The sequence below is a fragment of the Pieris rapae genome, chromosome 10 (genome assembly GCF_905147795.1).
Source record: "Pieris rapae chromosome 10, ilPieRapa1.1, whole genome shotgun sequence".
Taxonomy (NCBI): Eukaryota; Metazoa; Arthropoda; class Insecta; order Lepidoptera; family Pieridae; genus Pieris; species Pieris rapae.
Window position 1 is genome coordinate 8072142 of NC_059518.1, and position 19815 is coordinate 8091956.

The 19815-nt window shown below is 31.8% G+C and overlaps 1 protein-coding gene across 1 annotated transcript in view; it reads left to right on the forward strand.

Moving 5' to 3' along the window:
* The window catches only part of LOC110994006 (neuroligin-4, X-linked), a 68431-nt gene extending 53147 nt beyond the window's left edge, over positions 1–15284 (forward strand). Inside the window, exons 7-12 of the mRNA XM_022260473.2 lie at positions 5734–5872; positions 6842–7054; positions 7941–8079; positions 12936–13087; positions 13505–13663; positions 13855–15284. Of these exons, the coding sequence (XP_022116165.1) occupies positions 5734–5872; positions 6842–7054; positions 7941–8079; positions 12936–13087; positions 13505–13663; positions 13855–14680 (1628 nt within the window). The 3' untranslated portion in view covers positions 14681–15284. The remainder of the gene's footprint in view (positions 1–5733; positions 5873–6841; positions 7055–7940; positions 8080–12935; positions 13088–13504; positions 13664–13854) is intronic.
* The last annotated feature ends 4531 nt before the right edge of the window (positions 15285–19815 follow it).

Below are 19815 nucleotides of genomic sequence, written 5' to 3' on the forward strand. Positions count from 1 at the left end.
ATGTATATCATATATACAATTACAAATTAAAAGTCCTGAATTAACAATCTTGAAAACAGTTGAATAATTCAGAATGTACATTTTCGCGTAGTGCAGTAGCTGTCACAGTAAGTTGCAACTATCGGGGAGCGATGCGAAAATCATTACAAATTCTCAACGATTCTCAAACATTGAACAAAAACATTCCAATTTATATCCAATCGCTTGTGTTAAAACAAATAAATCTTATATATTTTTGTTTATGTTTTTATGTTCTGCTTAGTCGTGATTTGTAATTTTAAGAACGTATCTAAGCATGGTTGGGAATCATGCTTAGATACGCTAGTCTTTAAACATTTAGTTTAATTGTGTTATTTTCCTCTCACTAGCATTTCTTGTCACCCCAAAAATAGTTAGTACTACTAATAAGATCGTCCGTTGCTTTGCAAATAATTTTTGTTACTTTATTATTTCGTATTCTTAATGCAACGACGTCATAATATAGTAATTAAATATATTACGTTATTTGTCTGGATTAGATTTTTCTTTATCTTCAAGAAAACAGCGAATTGAATTTTAAAGTACACACGCGTTATGTTGTCCACCGCAATATCATATAAAATGAGGCGTCCTTTTGAATTATACATGCCTCCATCACTATGTAATAAATTGGAGTTATTATTTTATTAAAACGTTAATGATACAAATGTTGTGGTTGCACTATGACACCAAATATTAAATCAAAACGATATAACCTTCTATATACGTATAATTAAAAGGGACTGTAACTTGAAATCACTAGTAGAGGATCTGATATAATCCTATAAAAGTTGTAACCGAATTATGCTGTATTGCAATATTCACGTCACGCACTGTCTATCCGACACTTGAAAATTTTCACAAAACCCTCGCTGACTTGGACATTGTTTAAGAGTTCCCAAAGCGATATTAGTTAACGACATTCTCTTTAATGAGTCGAGTACACTGTATTGCTGCAACGATAAGCAACTTCCCATGATAAGTGTATTATATAATTTAAATATTTATGGAGAACAAAAGCATGTCCAAACAGCAAAAATTTCGATGTTAAATTAATTATGACATTTGCTCAAAGTATACAATGCTTATTACGGTCAAACGCCGGTTCTACGTTGTTTGTTACAAGGAGTTTTTATATTGTATTAATTATTCACATCACATAGTCTATGGTATATTATAATTGTCAGTTATGATTGTGTTTATATAATCTGTGGGCGCGGGTATTTTATGAATTTGCACATTTGATATTTTTATCATAAAATTAAAACCCTTCTTTATCCATTGATAAATTGAAACTGTATCAAAACACGTTTGATTCTAATGACACGTGAACATTTTCATTACTAAATATTATTCTGCAATCGCTTTATAATGTATATTTATGTATTCAAAATGTCTATACATTTTGGTTGTACAAAAAATACCGATGTTGAAAGAAAATATTACACAACAAAGCCCAAACCAAAACAGGAAAAGAACTGTGGAAATTCCATTGATCCTCATAAGAGAAATAAAAGATCAATCAGTCAGACCCTTGATGAATCAATCAATCTGAACCACAGAGTTTGTAATAAAAAAGCTGACTTCCGCGACTCACGTTTGATAACATATTATCTTTACAAATTGTAAATTGCTTGCAATTGATAATATAGTCTCACGAAATCAATTGATTGACAAACAGTCAAGTCAAACAAATCTGTTTGGCTTTGAACTGTCGTCTCAGACCGATAATTATTGAAATTCTATTTATTATATATATTGTAATCCTTACGTATTATAAGAATTTCCGGTTCCATCCCAACACGATGAATTCAAATACTACCGAATGGATTTTGTTACTTTATACCAGAAGTTGACGATTATTAGTGAGAAAGGTTTATAGTTATCATGGTTCTCTGTAAATTGACTATCAGAATGGTAGTAGAGGTCGCAAAAATCTTCCAAAAATACACTATAACTACGCAGGCGGTTGGGCACTTCATATTACGCTTTCTAGAAAGAGTTAAGTCATACACTTATGTAAATGTGAACTGTCAAAAATAGTATTTCCGAACCAATTCGACTTAGAGTCCTTCATGAAAAGAGCTTACCGATTCGTAAAAAGCCGGCAGCGCGCTTGCTATCCTTTTGGCAGTGCGACCATGGGCGGCAGTGTCACTTAACATCAGGTGAACCTCCTGCCCGTCTGCCTCCTGTAACATAAAAAAATAGTAACATCGAAAATGTATATTTACAACTTAATATTTTAAAATTGTTTTGGCCCATCTTTACATCCTGGGGTTCAGGGCACTCGACCGACCAATTAATTATATTAAGTTACATAATATTAACATTTGTTTTATTAACTATATATAAGAGACAATAAGTAAAAAGTATTTCATGGTAAGTTTTCTAAGAATGAAAACATTTAATAACAGGCTAGTAATTTAAGAACAAGTACCTTTTTATGACTAACGAGGACCTTACGTTGTGTAAAACTTATCAAACCATTACGATAAATTGTATGAAAAGTATTCTGCAGACAACGCAATAGAAGCTCGTGAACGAATCGATGTGACGATAAAGTTGCTATTGATCTAAGTTTACAAGTTGCGATTCAATTACATTTAGAGATAGCGTCAGATTTAATACGAAACTTAGATATTGCAACTCGAGAATTTACCACGAAGCATTTGCATATTATTAATTATTTTAATACAAATATATTTTACACAAAATACAAGTAAATATAAGCATGATCTAATCATATAAGTAACTAGCTGACCTGGCAAACGTCCTTTTGCCATGTATATGTTTATAATAAAAAAGGGGTTGATTGTAAGGAGTTGCAAATTCAGGGTTATATGTATTTACATAGTAATAAAATGTACAGTTTATTATGTTTAATATAATATAATATTATATTATATTTTGTATAATCGGTGTATAACGTTTAAAATGTATAGTAGGATCATAAAAAAAATGTATGTACCTAAAAATGAAAAAAAAAATTAGGGGTGGATTACCCTTAACATTCCGGTCCGATTCTCAGACCTACCCAATATGCATATAAAATTTCTTGAGAATCAGGAAAGCCGTTTCGGAGAAGTTTAACCACAAACACCGCGACACGAGAATTTTATATATAAGATTATACAAGGGATAATAAGTATAGTAAAAACATGTGCAACGTATGAATTGGTTATGTCAAACTTTTTTTTTTAAGATTTTATGATTCATACATATATCTTTAGGTGTATAAGAAAGTGTAATTTGTGATTTTACTCAATTGTATATATAGGTTTTGTTAAAAAACATCTAAATATTAATCATTTACATTCTAGAATTTCATAATAATGTGTAATTTGTAATCATTTCAATAAACTTAGTACAATGTAGCGACCGCAATCAATTCCTTCGAACTTAAACAACTCCGCAACTAAAAAGCTGTCATCTCAACATTTGCAGACGTTCCTTAAATAACTATTCAACTATGTGCTCTCATTTCTCGCTCGAATGCTATGTCTGGGGTTGATAGTTGTATATTTACCAATTGTCCGCAAATTCTTCAGTTGACAGCCCCAAACAATATTAAATTGCGTCAGAACTTTTCTCATCTCATGTTGTTCTTAGAACGTTCGAGGATTCCTTTGATTCTTAGTTTTTTTTTCATATCAAAGACACTTACTTACTTTTCAGTTTGTTATGATTATTTCGTCGTAATATTTTTCCCAAATATTTTTCACAAAGGACCTACTCATATAAATACTCATAAATACTCATAGATAGTCCAGATATGTTTTTGGGAACAAATCTGGTAAGTTCACATTTATAAATAAATCTCTCATGAGAATTATTATTGATATGTTAAGTGTTTTGTCAACGAGATCCATTTATGTGAAATACAGAATTTCACTTCATTAGTAAAATCAAAAGAACATTTATTAACGAAATCAGCTAAAATGACGTATATGTTTACATCCTATAATAGTCTTCGACGTTTATTGTAAAAGTCAATTCTTATCTGTACTTTTGTAAAATATATCTTAATATTCTTATTTTTGTTTCGTTACTTAAGCCAATTAATTTTACATGAAGTTTAATATGTTTTACTAATATCAGCGTAACTAATATTTTTACTGTATATAGTTAATTTAATAAAATGATGTACACAACTAATCTACCTTAAATTTTCTTATGTAATCCTTTGATAAATAAAGTATCTTTGAACTTAACTACATATATGTACTAGAACTGTCAAATCGTTTTTCTTTAAATTCTTGATTAAATTTCTACGTAAGGAAACAAATTTACTTCCGTAGATGACTACTGGAGTAGTAAGACTAATATTAAATTGGGTTTAAATAAAGGTTCGTAATCCAAATCGTGACCAAAAACCACATCGTAAATTAACTCATTTCAAAGTAGCTAAAATTTACTGATGGAATTTTTAATTAAATAATCGCGTTTTGGCTCGTTGTAGCGTTATAAATAAATTCCATTTCTAATTATACAGCGAATTTGTAGTGGCTTAAGATTAAATTTGTTACTTTGTTAGTTTGTGTTTTAATATCTCTAGGGTTTTAAAAGATTAATTTTATTTAATAATTTAAAGAAAAGTTTGCTTTTATTTCAATTCAGTGCTTTGTTACACATTTCTTTTGATTTAACTTACTTTTTGTTTTCTGGGACTCTATATAAATTAGGTAATATATAAATTTTGACAATACAGTCTTCCCACCACGGCTGGTCGCCGCGGGAAGATCAGATCTCCGCCCTCTAACAAAAAAAGATAACATAAATACATCGCTACAAAAAAACAGAGAAAGGGTTAGAGAAGGCCTTTGCCAAGTGGCATATCGAACTCCGAGATATCGGAGTAAAAATATATTAAAGTTCAAATATATCAAGTGACTGAGTTTTGGAATTAAAAGGTTATATTAATACGGTCAAAACTGTTTACGACAACATCGTTTAGAATAACATACCGGTTATATTGGCCAAAATCAAAGGTCCTGGCTGAATTCTATTTTATTAAAGTTAATGACAACGTCATCGGCTGTTACGACTATCGGTTTTTACGACCAAATATGATCCTTCGATGTCGTTATTTATATATGATTTTGACTGTATTATATATCAGACTGCATAATAAATCATTTTTTAGGTTGAAAAATGAATTAAAAAAAGTAACATTAAAAGTAAATTATAAATTATTAAAAAGAAAATCGAAACAAATCTTAATAGTTAGGTTTCTGTGGCAGTGTAACTTAAGAAAATTGTAAATACTATATTTTTTAATTCGTAAGATTTGTAAGACATTCTGATAGTAATTTATATTCACATTTATATTTTTATTATTGTTTTAATAGGAAAATTTCGTTTCCAGCAGGTTGACCACGCATTTCGCAAATTCAACTTCAATATCAAATTTTCGTAAATAATTAAGTATATGAAATCAGCGCTACTTAAAAAGAACTACATCGAAGTTGGAAAACGTTATAATTGGGTGATGTCATAATTGTTGGAACTGGCACTTAATTAGCGCCGATGGCCGGCTTATATCGGCAATTTAATTAATACATTACATCCCTGCACTTGTATTTATTAAATCAGTACGCTTGGTAATTTTATTTCTAAGCAATATACAATAATGTCAATCATGGTCTAGATAAAGAGAAAAAGCAAAACCATAGAATCTAGATACTCGATCAATATGTAATTTTTTTTTCAAAGATACAGGTGACATGATGGGAAATCCAGAATCAGGTTTTGAATGGCAAATGTCCAGAGCGCTTCATGGAAAACCTGCAACTGCTGTCAACATCATCAATGCTGTGCTTATGAGGGAGAGTGCTGTCAATCAGCTAACCAAGTAAGTTATGTAATCTTACTATTTCTATTCGTCAGCGAAATAGTGCTCACGTCCACGAACGAACTTTTATTTTCAATCCTGTTCAATACTAAAACTCCTTCTTACTTCAAAAATTATTTAGAATTTAAAAGAGCACCATGTAGCATATACTCTTATGGAAACTATATCCTTGAATCCATGTATCATAACTCCTCCTTTCTTCGCGAATCCTTAAGGGTCTCCGCAGTGAGGCTATGGAATTCCCTTTCCGTCCCTTACCACTCAGCTCACCTTCTCTATCTTCCTTTAAATCTTTACTGTACAAGCATAACCTATCCATATTGTATCACTTTCATACTATATATTTGTTTCGTACTATAGAGTTGTGTGTTCTTTTGTTTCATGTTATAGTAGATGAACACTTCCGTTGCTTTTGTCTAATTTGCCCATTTTTATTTAATTATTTCAATTATACTGTATTTCAGTATTACTGCATCGAAATCTGTTTAAAATAAAAAACCCGTAAAACATTGCATGTTAAACATTAGGTAAAATAAGTTTTGCGGCCAATGAATTGATCTATTAAGTGGATGTATCTATTAAGTAACTGCAACTATCATCAGTACAGAAAGTACGTACAGATTTCAAATCACGCGAATAACACCCAGAAGGGCCTTCGGGCCTGGCATTAGTTCGACCGGGGGTATTTGACATGCTAAAGGACCCCATCCTTTATCCACAAGTTATTCTAATTCAAACTATCTTGAATGTTTTGTTTTAAATACCCACAACCTTCCAATATAGCACGAATGTGTCTGCGTATATTTAGTTGATAATTCATGAATCCAGCCGGAAATACGTTTTGTTCCACCGAGCCTGAAACTAAATAATCTAATTTATTAAGCGGAAGAGAAAATATACCTTTTGTTCATAACTAAAAGTAGTACGTGGAGTAATAATTCAATTTAAAAATCGAAGCCCAATTTTCAGATATGACCTTATGCTGGGAGTGACTAAGGCTGAGGCTTATTTTGCATTCAGCGGTGATGATATCCTATTCGGAATAGAGGCGGATAGGAGATCAAAAATTCTTAAAGCGTTCGTAAGAAATACCTACACTTATCATCTCTCCGAGATATTGGCTACGATCATCAACGAATATACGGATTGGGAAAAACCAGTTCAGCATCCAGTTAATATTAGGTAAGTTAATATGCTATTATTGTATTTTGTAATATTTCTATTATATTTCTTCTAAATTTCCAATGGATTCTCCATTCTGGACTCAGTTCCAAACTGGATTCAGTTCTTACATAATTTATATAAAATAATCAATTACTTTTATATATGTTTTACCAACTCAATAAAGGTGACGTGATAATTAATCAAACTTGAAGACTTTAAAAATAATTGCAATAAAAAAAATTATAATTAATAATTTACTCCATTATTCATAAAAACTATACCACTTGAATGACTTTATTCTATGTATTGAGAAACAGAACAGTTAAAAGTGTAGACTTACTTATTTTGTGTTAATTAATAATCTTAATATATATATTTCTTGTGTGCGTGTGTATGTGACTGAACTCCTCCTAAACGACTGGACCGATTTAGACGAAATTTTTTGTGTGTGTTCAAGGGGATCTGGGAATGGTTTAGATTCACAATTTTTGTCCGCTGGACAATGTTTTTTTAATTAATTTTCAATTTTTTAGTTGTTGTTGATTTTGGAATGTTTTACATTGGATCCGACAGACGGCGCTACCATCGCAGTGTCAAATTTTAAATAATATTCGAATTTTAATTTTAGTCTGTCCCGAAATTTAAAAAAAGTTTTGTTATCATTGTGTTATATCGTGTGTGACCATGTGCTGGATCGTTAGATATTGTCATAACATTTGAATAATAATTTTCATCAAAATGGCTTATTAAAAATTGAAATTTTGAAATTAAAGACGTGTAGACAGGACAACGTCTGTCGGATCCGCTAGTATATGTATATGTTGTTATACGAATTAAGTTGGTCATTATCTATCCTAACCTAACTACTATAGTTAACAGGATTTAATATTACATTTTTCAACAGAGACGAAACACTGGAAGCATTAAGTGATGCCCAAGTTGTCGCTCCAATTGTACTAACAGCGGACACTCATTCTGCGCTAAGAAGAAACTCGTACCTCTATGTCTTCGACTATCAAACAAAGAATGGAGATTATCCACAGGTGATTATCATTATTATTTAAAAAAAATATAATTGTCGACACATGTGTATAAAAAATAATGACAAAATAATAATGCTTAAACTTCACGAATTTAGAAATTAACGGCATATTAAGAGGTGGTTGGATGAATTACCGCCATTTTTGTTTTAATCTATATATTTAATCTATATAAAGTACATTTCCCACAATACATACAGCCAGAGATGGGGGATAAGGAAGACATTTTTAAGTCAAATTTATTGACCCTTTGTAAGGCGATGCTAAGCCTTTTTCTAAATATATTGGCGGATTTATTGTAAGACCTTATTATAAAATACGAGTAGTGCCTACTGATTTCAGTGTGCAACCTTCATCCCTAAGGTCGTAGGTTTGATCCCCGGCTGTGCACCAATGGCGTTTCATTCTATGTGCGAACGGTGAAGGAAAACATCGTCAGGAAACCCGCTTGTCAAAGACCCAAAAAGTTGAGGTTGTGTGGCAGGCTCAGATAGCTGATCACCTACTTGTTTATTATATTGACATTGATCATGAAACAGATACAACAATCATAGATTGTTGCGTAGACCTACAAGGTTGTAGCACTACTGATTTATTTATTGTAATTATCTAATACAATTAATAGTTATCACCAAAGCAGCCAACGAGTTCGTAAAAATACTTAATAACTTCTCTTATAGAGATATAAATACGTGATCACCGCAACTTTAATATTCCTAAATTTAATATTTAGAAAAACATTTTCCGAATTACTCGTGTTTTATTCTGTTTAATTAATTCTCTTTTTCGAAGTAGAACTCCACTCTGACATAAAAATAGAACATACAAAAGCAATTATGCTATTCATAAAACATCAGCTGACACCGTTTCTTTATTCCATTCATGTTACTGGAGTTTGAATTTCAAATTTTATACATGTATATAGAACTTGATTCCTTAGAGCGTATTTAATTCTTATACATATGAATGGCCCAGATATATTAGGCCCGAATAATATATATGCATATATCTTTATTAAAAACAGCTGTATTAATAAAAGACGTAATAGCCTTCTCTTTGATATTAAAACGTCTCGTGGTTATTACGATTTGAATATGGAATATAGAGACCAGAGATATTTATATTGTACATTAAGCAAATATTTTGTTCATAATTTTATCCACAAATATTTTTCTATTAATTTGCTTAAAGAAAATTAAGATTATTTTACAAAATTTTAACGCCTTTGAACCGTGGGGTCAAGCGATCGAACTCAAACCGAAAACATCGTACTGAACACAAAATCAACGGTTACAACGATAACCAGGCACAGGAGGCTGATTAACAACAAAAATAAAAGACCAAGGGTTGCAGCGCCAGTACGAAAATTATTCAATTTAGACGTAACTAAAAATGGAGTAAAGTGTCTATTAATTAAATTACAAAAGTTACTCAAGGACGGGGTATTTCAGAACTTTCAGCTTAAAAATTAAACAATTAGCAGCAATTTTCCTTTATTCAGTGATGCAATTAAACCTTTTAGGGCCCCTGATAGATGTTAGCGGGGGCCCTGTAAATTTAAAGTTTGACCTAAGATTCTGCTACGTGTACTTTAGTGACGTTTAAAATGAGCATTTAGCAGTACCTTCTATTGTTTCACCAATGCCTATCCTTTACAAAATGCGCACAGTTTATGGAATAATAACCACCGTAATTCCTTAATGCTAGTTTTAATTCGAGTTTAATCTTCTCCTTAGGACTCGAGCATTTATAACAATGCTGGCGTACTATCGGCCTTATTTCCAACACAAATGACTAGAACTGCACATTAATTGTAGCTAATTACTTTTTTAATACAATTTTCTATTAACTACGGGAAGGTTAAAACTGTATATAGAATTTTGGCCAGATACGTTTCTAAGTGTTTTTCGATGACAAATATAAAAGTTATATATTATAAAATTAATACGTAAATTTTATTTTATGTATAGATCAAATTTTATTATATCACAATCCAAACGGACTGATACCGATAAAGGCCTCCCAGACCCTTATATTATTCTGCCCTCCTGGCCTGCAATCATTATTCTAATTCAACCTCCCATCTCTTCTACTGTGTGCCATTTTCCAGTCTAATTCTATTAGTAATTATTAAATTATCTTGAAACGCTAACACAAACTGGGCTACAAAAGTTAAACGATTAAAAACTTCCTTGCCGCTCTATAGTTTTATTCCACGTACATCCCCGTTTTAAATTTCTCTTAATTGGAACCGGAAGTTTGGAAGAACAACAAAGTTATAGAGCTACTGATGCCCACCAATTTGACTGCTGAGTTCAAGCGTCTTCATTTCATAGCAAGTAATTAAACTTTACCGGTTAAGCCAGACCTACTCTGTGTTGGATATCCTTCAAAATCGAAGACCAAGTGAAGTTGGTTATTATTAATAATATAAGTGAAGTTAGGTCGTTTGATGGTAGAGTCAATGAAGTGCGCTAAATTACCTCATTGTAAGTCAGACGGAAACTAGAGATTCCGTAGCCGTTACCGGTACATTACTTTAAGTATTTTGGATTTAATATTTTTTATGACCTAATATTATTCCCATTATTATTCTTCTATATGATTTTATAGTGTTATATGATCTAAAAAAATAAAGTCTTGTTTCTGACTTTATAACATTATTTCCGTTATAGAGGTAAGACTTTGGAAGATACAATCACAACTTACGTTAATAAAAGCTTAGCACAAATAAAGAACAGAAATAAAATTCTGAATAAAAGTTTAGAGACTTTAAAGAAGAAACGATGAAAAGATTTTTCCAACATCCAAAGATATGGTGGATATTTTGAAAAATCGATTTTCACTTAGCGACTACCTCAGGGCGTCGTTCCAACTTCCAATTGGCAAAGATGCATTCTACATTACTGCTTCTTGGCTAAAATCCATTCCACAAGAATCTGTTCACTGAAATATTGACGATTTTATTTGCTTTCTGCCTTGACGCCATTTTTAAATATTTTGCCAATTTTAAAGGTGATAAAACAATTAGAAAGTACTCCAAGTATTTACAAGTATAGCTATTTCAAATTGCTTCATATTTCCAACGCTTTAACTCAAAATTTACCTGTCAGTACCATAGCTTGTTGTACTTAGTATAATGTTGACGTATATATAAAGAATGATTATTGGTATCACATCTTTTGTATATTTTCTAATATGGTCGGAAAAAAGCTTAACCTGACTGGCTTTCTTGAGATTGTTAGATTACATTCTTCTACGTCATATAAACTATGGTTCATAATTGATATGTTATAAATCCAATAAAAAAGTTTAAAGCAGAAAAACACATAAATTACATTTTACCGCAGCATACATTATATATTTCCATACAAAAGACAATTAAATGAATACAAGAGTCGATTGAAATATTTTGAGCGAAATTATTCTCGAGTACCTTAGTATTTGATGTTGGGAGAATGAAAAGAAAACGTCACATTTTAATATAACATTGAGATGTCTGTTACATTTCGTCGTTTCTTTGTTAGGTGTTGTATTAGGTATAGAAATTGTTTTTATTGGAGCGAACCGGGGACGGAAATGATAAAATGTTCTCCTTTGTACAATCTCAAGTTTCTTGACGTAAATTGTAGAATATTTTATTAGAATAACTTCACTAACTGATATTGATATAACATCAATTTGTAAAGACGAATAACATTTTATTTTAACTTGATTTAATAAATCTTGCTTGAAATTTGACGGTTTTTTTGGTAGTGTATAACATCTTCAATCCAAAGGCATATTTAATAATTAAACGACGTATCCCATGTTACACATATTATGACAATGTTATCGGTATGTCATTATATTAAACAGATAGTTTATTTATATATATTTCAATAATATTCCAAAATTGCCACTATGTATTATCAAAATTGTATTATTGTATAACTATAAATGTAATACTAATTAAAAAATAAAATTTATATTTACTGGAACGCAATGAACATTATTAATTTGTTAATTAATAAATGTTCATTGAGATGTATCTCATACTTAAAGTAGTCTTGCAATCCGTAAAAACATTAACATAATAATAAATATTTAAATTTAAACGAATCGTTACTGAAATTCTCACCTTGTTGGATTACAGGTAAATTAGGTTTGTCCGAGCTAAACGCCTCGGTAATTTCGTTAGAGGGGATCCGCCGGAGATAATGATTTTACTTGATGTACTACTTTAGAGTTTTTATTAATTTCTACGTTGACAGTTATCAGTTCTTATTTCAGTAATGAGACATTTTATAAGTAGAACTTTTGAATAGTTTTTTTTATTCATTACTTTAGATAATTCTGTAAGTACTTAACAGGGCATCGTTAAAATAATTACTGCAATTTTTAGAAGCCCTTAAAATCTTCTGATTATAGCACATACGATGTGGTGATATATTTAATATTTACCATACAATGTAATATTTATAAAATAATTATAATTAAGTGTACTTTTAAGGAATAGTTGAAATGCACGATATTAACAAAAATCCGGAATACATATTATAACTACTTACTAATATTATAAGAAATGTTGTGTGGAAAATAAACTGTTTACGTATATACATTATTTAGAGAAAATACCAGTAGTACGCCAAGTTATACTTTTTAATGTATGTTCAATTTACATGATTAACTATTCCAACGCCGCCATCACGCCAATACAGACCGCCTCTGTCGACGGTAGCTGCCAAGAGGCGACGACACGACAAAGCAAGAAAGTTTTATCAAAAGAAAATATTTAACTCTTAGTGACTGCGGGTCACAAATGCTCTTGTTAAAAAATAGGTTAAGAATTCAATGTTCACTTGAATAATTCCCAACAGCGCCAGGGCTGCATCCATGGAGAAGACCTGCCATATATCTTCGGAGCGCCATTAGTAGGTGGGTTAGCCCACTTCCCCACTAACTATACAAAAGCCGAAGTGGCTTTATCGGAATCTGTGATGTTGTATTGGGGAAACTTTGCTAAGACTGGGTGAGTTATGATCGTTATCAAAGGCTCTTTAGTATGAGATTTATTATAAATGCAATTCGACGATAAAATACTATTGAAGCTTAAATTTAAAAAAAGTACTAGCTGACCCGGCAATCGTCGTTTTGCCATAGATATTATTTCTAGGAAACATTTCTTTAGTTCAATAAAAATAACTATCTACTATAATAAAAAAATTGGGGTTGACTTACTGAATTTGCATAGAAAATTCCATAAAAATCAGTCCAGCCGTTTTGGAGGAGTATGAGAACGAACATTGTAACACGAGTATTTTATTTGTATAGAGATTTAAATCTGTCAAAATTATGAATTATCAGAAATTACAACAGCTTATTTATTAATAATTATAAATATGTTTAAAAATATGAGTAATCATAATTTTATTTATTTAATCATTAGAAACCCAAATGAAGCCCAAGACAGCGACCCTATCAGAGCTGGAAGGCAAGACAGGGTGAGAATGAAGAATTTTGAGTGGACAGCTTACGAAGAAGTTCACAAAAGATACTTGAATATTGACCTCAAGTTGAAATTAAAAAATCATTACAGAGCTCACAGGTACTCCTTTCTTACATGATTTGTATATTAAAATAGTTTCAAATATAAAATATTTGAGTCTAATCTAGTGATCTACACAATTCCTAATCATAACTGATATATATATATTTATTATAAAATATTAATAATTAATCGTCAACTAGGAGTCATTTCTATGATAAAAATATTTAAATTTATTTATTTGTTTACAGATTATCCTTTTGGCTGAATTTGATCCCAGACCTACATCGCCCTGGAGGCGAGGACGTACCACAATCTCACCACCAAATCGAACCTGAAGATTCCTCTTTACAACCGACTTTGAAAACTTTTACTCCGCCGTTTAAGAAAGCTACAGAGATCGTATTACCAGACTCAGCTACGAAAATCCCCCTCTTAACAATGTTGAATGTGACTGCACCGATGAATTTCAATATAATCGGAATGACTCAGAGTACAATATCAGACGTTCACAAATCTGATGCACAGAGCACATCTACACCTGAAGATGGTTTCGCTGCATATTCAACCGCTCTTAGTGTCACTATAGCTATTGGGTGCTCGCTGCTTATTTTAAATGTTCTTATATTTGCTGGTGTTTACTACCAAAGAGACAAAACTAGAATGAACGGCCAAGGTGATCCAAATTCTCACCTGAAAAAACGCGTTGAAAACGGTCAAATGCCCAACAATATTTGTGGTGACTTAGAAAGCGCTCTATCATTCCAAACTAGCCTTAAAAACGATCCCGCCACTATTTTAAGTCATCACCATGCACATTCCCATCACCAACTGCCACCACCTGAATTTGCTGACCTTCCCAGTAATAACGTTTCAGCGATGGCTACCTTGCCTCGGGCCCCTCCACCGCCCAAAATTGGTAAAAGTAACATTAACACTCTAGCAAGCGGGCAGTTGCAAGAAAACCAGCCACTTCTCTCGCATCAAATGCAGATGATAAATACAAACACATTGACAAAGAAGAATACGCAACTGAACGCCAAGTCCAATGTGACAATGGAGGAGTTGAGAGTGTGACGCCAGCGAGCCTGACTGCAGCGGACCGGCAGTTGCAGTGACGTGCACCACGATGAGATCGTGTGACTCCAGCCGGACCTTCTCAAGGGCGTAGATGGTTACATTTAAAGCTCTTGGATAGAAGGTGCCAGAACAATTTTAATATCATACCTGTTGAACACAGTGAAACAGAGATATAGTTTAAAACAAAGTTTTAAAGTGATGTGTTTAGTGATACCATATCTGTAGTGGACTGGGCAAACAGGCAAAGACGATATTGTAATCGATGTAAACTTTTGTAATATAGCATATAATGTAAAATGTTGTAAATATAGATACGGCTAAGCCATATCTGAGCTACTCGTATTTACTCCTATAAGAAAATCTGTTGTCGAAAAAACTAGTCAAGTTAGATTATTATTTGCTCAAAGAGGAGTTCGTGTATACCGGGTGTCCACCGGGTGCCCGCGCTCGCGCGGCAGCCTCGCATGCCAAATGCTCGGACGTGCCTCGGGGTCGTTCGAGCGCATGTTACCTCGGTCGAGCATGCCGATTGAGGTTGAGCCGATTGTTGTCGGTAAATGGGACGCGATCAAAGATGCCACAGTGTGCGCTGTATGTTCGATGTGGACGGTTTTACATTCGTGTAACATTACGTACAGTTTTATCATATGTAAAATCCTTTAGTAATTTATTGATTGCGACGCTTATAATACACAAGCGTCTTGGTCTTTTTTTAAAACGTCATTGCTTCCTCCTTCAATAAGCTACCATGAAAGTTGCAGCAGAAATTACACAACTGTCCATTTTCGATGCTCAAGGAATTGCGATGGCACAGCCTGGCTCGCGAGGTTAGCCTCGGTATTTCCAGGCAAACTAACGTGGCTGCCTCGCGAGGCCAAGCTCGCGAGTCGCAGGTCGAGGCTGCCGCCTGAGCGCGTGCTCTCGGCTTGGACCCGGTTTTTTACGAAAATATTCACATATTAGTAGCTAATGACATTCTAATAATAGTTCGTGACAGATAGCATAATACATAGATCATAAGAATAAATACCATTAAATAACTGTCATTATAAGAATATGTAATAGATTTTTTGGTTTAAAAGAACTATCAATGAACTATTATTTATTGGTTTTTAATGAGAGGGGTATTATTTTGAGATCTTAAAATTAAATCGCAAAAAGCTCTCACTAATTATTTTAACATAGACGGACCAATAGTGTTTGTAAATATGTATATAGACTTAGAAACGGATGAACAGGTTGTATGATCATGTTACCGGTATTTACCTTGTATCGAATAAACCCTTACTGACTGAATATTACTTACATTAAAACGTTATTTGTACACATTTTCTTTCATTGTATCCAATCGTCAATTTAATTGCAATAAAATGTATGAAACTTTTTTGTTTATGACTAATTTATTAATTAATTATATTTTCCCATTCCAAAAATTTACAGGTCCATTATATTTTTTGTAATAAATACCAAACATTTACGCTTTAGATTCTTCATCGATATAAATAGGTAATGTAAAGAATGTTCAACAAATACTTCTTTAACAAAACAGGCTAATTAATTTGTCCTTTTTTAAATGGAATCTCGCTGTTGGCTTTAATCGTCTTTATAGCTCAGCTCAGGCTGTTTTGACGATCCTAACAAAAAAAAAAAAATTTCCCCTTTATCTACTCGATGTCGCGAACATTACGATGGTATGAACACGAAGGAATGAAGAACTATATTTGTGGCATTGCAGTTTATAAGACTCGCTGAGTAATCGAGACAGCGTAAGAGGCCTTTCAAATATTACGTAAGCACTATATGGCTTTCATTTTCTTATTTGGTGATTATATACACACATACAACAGAAATTATTTAGGTTTTTACACATATTACCCACAAATTGTCTATGCTTGAAAAGAAATTACATTATCAATATATAGAAACTTAATACGTTTATGTACTATTATTTTTGAGAGCTTTTCTTTTACTGACACAATACTAAGTACGCAATAATTGCACGGCCCACAAATTTACTCACATTTACGCACACTATGAATTGGCCATTATAACGTAAATATAATTGTGTCTTTGATATGATTATGCGAATACAAATACAATGAAATAAACAATCTGAAGATGTCAATAACCAACCAATACGATCTTTACAGTTTCTATATTTCTAAAACCAATAGATAAGTGTTTACAAAGCCCATCACAATTATCTTTACGATGTATTATCTTAAGGATGTTATATTCTAGATGTTATTATTCCACAAGGTAAGCAAACCTGTGTTTTACTCTGAAGAATAATTTAGTGTTACAGTGGGTACATGATGTACCTAGCTAGTTTCAGCTCACGTTATTATTTATTAACCTGGTTTTATCCCATTTTGTATTCCCCACGTTATACATTTTGTAGCTACCATCAATTTTTATGTAACATGTAACTTACTTTTTAAGAACATATTGTTTTACTTAATAGTTGTGGATGGCTTAATAGCGCCTTTGATAAAAAAAAACTATTTTTTTTCATTATTTATTTTATTTATTTACATAAATACATTTAATATCCTTTCAGACATGTATGTACTTCTGTTCATGTTCTTATTTTCTACCTTTGTTTATTCATTGCTTTTATTCATTATGACACACTTATAAATTATGTAAGGGATGCCGTAGACAAGTAATAATTATGAAAAATAATTATGAATAACAAGACTAGTTATTAAATCTTAGAAAAATACATTTAGAAAGCACATAGAGACCTTTTTAGAATACTTTCTTGTAGTATTCTTGTTTCAACTTGTAAAGTATTATCATGGAATAACGAATAAAATTAACATGATCTGTTTAAGTATTTAAAATAATGAATAATTAACGAGTGACATGCTGTGTTTAAAGTTGTACTAAATTATTGTGTAAAACATGTTTTATAAATTATTTTTATTGATATTAATATTCAAAAAATATATATAGATATAATTTATATAGCCAAAGTTTTTGCCGCGCACCACCACTTTGTGGAACTAGCTGCCCACTGAAGTATTTCCGAACCAATTCGACTAAAGGTCCTTCAAAAAAAGAGCGTACCAATTCTCAAAAGGCCGGCAACGCACTCACGAGCCCTTTGGCATTAACAGTGTCCATGGGCGGCGGTATCACATAACATCAGGTGAGCCTCCTGTTCGTTTGCCATGTTCTATAAAAAAAAGATGTTAATTGCTGTAATTAATACAAGTACATAAAAAATAAATGTAAAAAATTATCACGTAATTAACACTACTAGTTAAAAGGGTCAAGAGTTAAGTATATAATGTAAATAAGAAACATTTAAGAATTGATTTTTAAACCTTTTAGGTATACTTATATTTTCCAACTTATCAATCTTTTAACTAAATCTACTATAGTAATAGGGATAAAAAGATTGCTTTTGAAACAGCTTACGAAGATTCACACCTTTCTCTATTATCTCAGTAAGCTGCTAAGTAGGAAACTAGATAATGCTGAAACTGAAACAAACTTAACACGATTAGTTTTCGCAACTTTGAAATTTTGATGATACAAAGATTTTGCTTAGAGAGAATTACCCTAGTTTCATAGCTTTAAAACTAACTATGATACTTGTATAATTCGATGCTGCTAATGTTAATTCTGACCTCGCATATGTATGCAGTACATTTTGAGGTATAGGTGTTAAAGTAAAATAAACTGCCCATATTAGCAGCATCCCGTTAGACTTTAACAGATACATTTTTAAAAAGAAATATAAGATTGTGTATCATAACTTTGAAGCAAATATGTAACTTATGTGACAGCAGTACGAAATAAAAATTTTTTTCAATACGCCAATATTTTTTTTTAATTCGTTCGGAAAAGATAATGAAAAACATTTTTTTTACGCATAAAGCAACGTTTTCTTTGCATTTGAAACTGTCAGTATTTAAATGAATACACTGAAAAAACTGTTTACAACTATTCATGTCAAAAAGGTATATTTAAGGATAATACTACTCTGAGTCTAAAAAAGTGACATTTCTTTCACGATTTTTACTCAGTGTAATTTTGTACTATTTACACGTTGTACAAACCAATAACAATGTATGTTTTTGTGTATACCTTTATTTGTATGCCATTACTGTAACACTATACACCAGACAATTTTCTTAGGGTTAAGTAAAGATGTCACAGTCCCTTATTAGTCGTAATACAATTAGCAAATGTGCTCTCTATCTTCTAATGGTGACGTGATAGAGACGGCGATAGTACCTTCGTCAATGTCCTTTCTATTGGATTAATGTCGTGAATGATTTTCAGCTCTGTACGGGAACTAATGGTTTTAGCTTCGTAATTCCTAAATACATTTTGCCGGAAATTGAGGAAATATGTTTTGAAAGTAGCAAGAGGTATATATACCACATATGAAACGATTTGCCTTTACTTGATTTTAATAAGCTTGATGGAATTCCTTCATATCCGTCAATTCCGCCCTACCGTACCGGACAGACATATTTTCGGTATGTTATAGCTATGTTACATAAAATTATTTTGTTCCTGTTATCTATATATATATATATATATATATATATATATAATATATATATATATAAGCCGGAATTTAAAAGCATGATGCTAGGTTAGTTGCCTTAACATTGCTGCTTTAAAAGCCTTAAAATTGAATACACAAATAATAATTTGACTACTAACCCTCATTCAATAAAACCATCCAGTACAAAGGCTTTTTAGCATTGACAATATTCGGATTATAACAAAAATATTTTCATAATACCCTGTGCTGATTTAAATATCACGTGCGAAATTCGACTTTATTAAAAAAATCTGTAAAGTCACCTTCATTATTCAGCTTTTACGCGCTACGAAAAAACCTTTATGTAAATTATATCGTACATATATTAGCATGCTGTTAAATACTTGTTTGGGTATAGAGGGGTTTGAAGTTATGAACTTTTTAAGTCGTATTTATTAAATTCTCTTACCATTGCTTAGTGAATAACAAAATTTTCTATTTGAAGGTTGATCAGTTATTTCTGTGTTTGTTTCCCATCAATTTTACGATATTTGTTTAAATGCCGCGGTTTTATTATTTGGTGTACAGACCTTCTTTATTTAAAAGGACACAAAATATCATTATA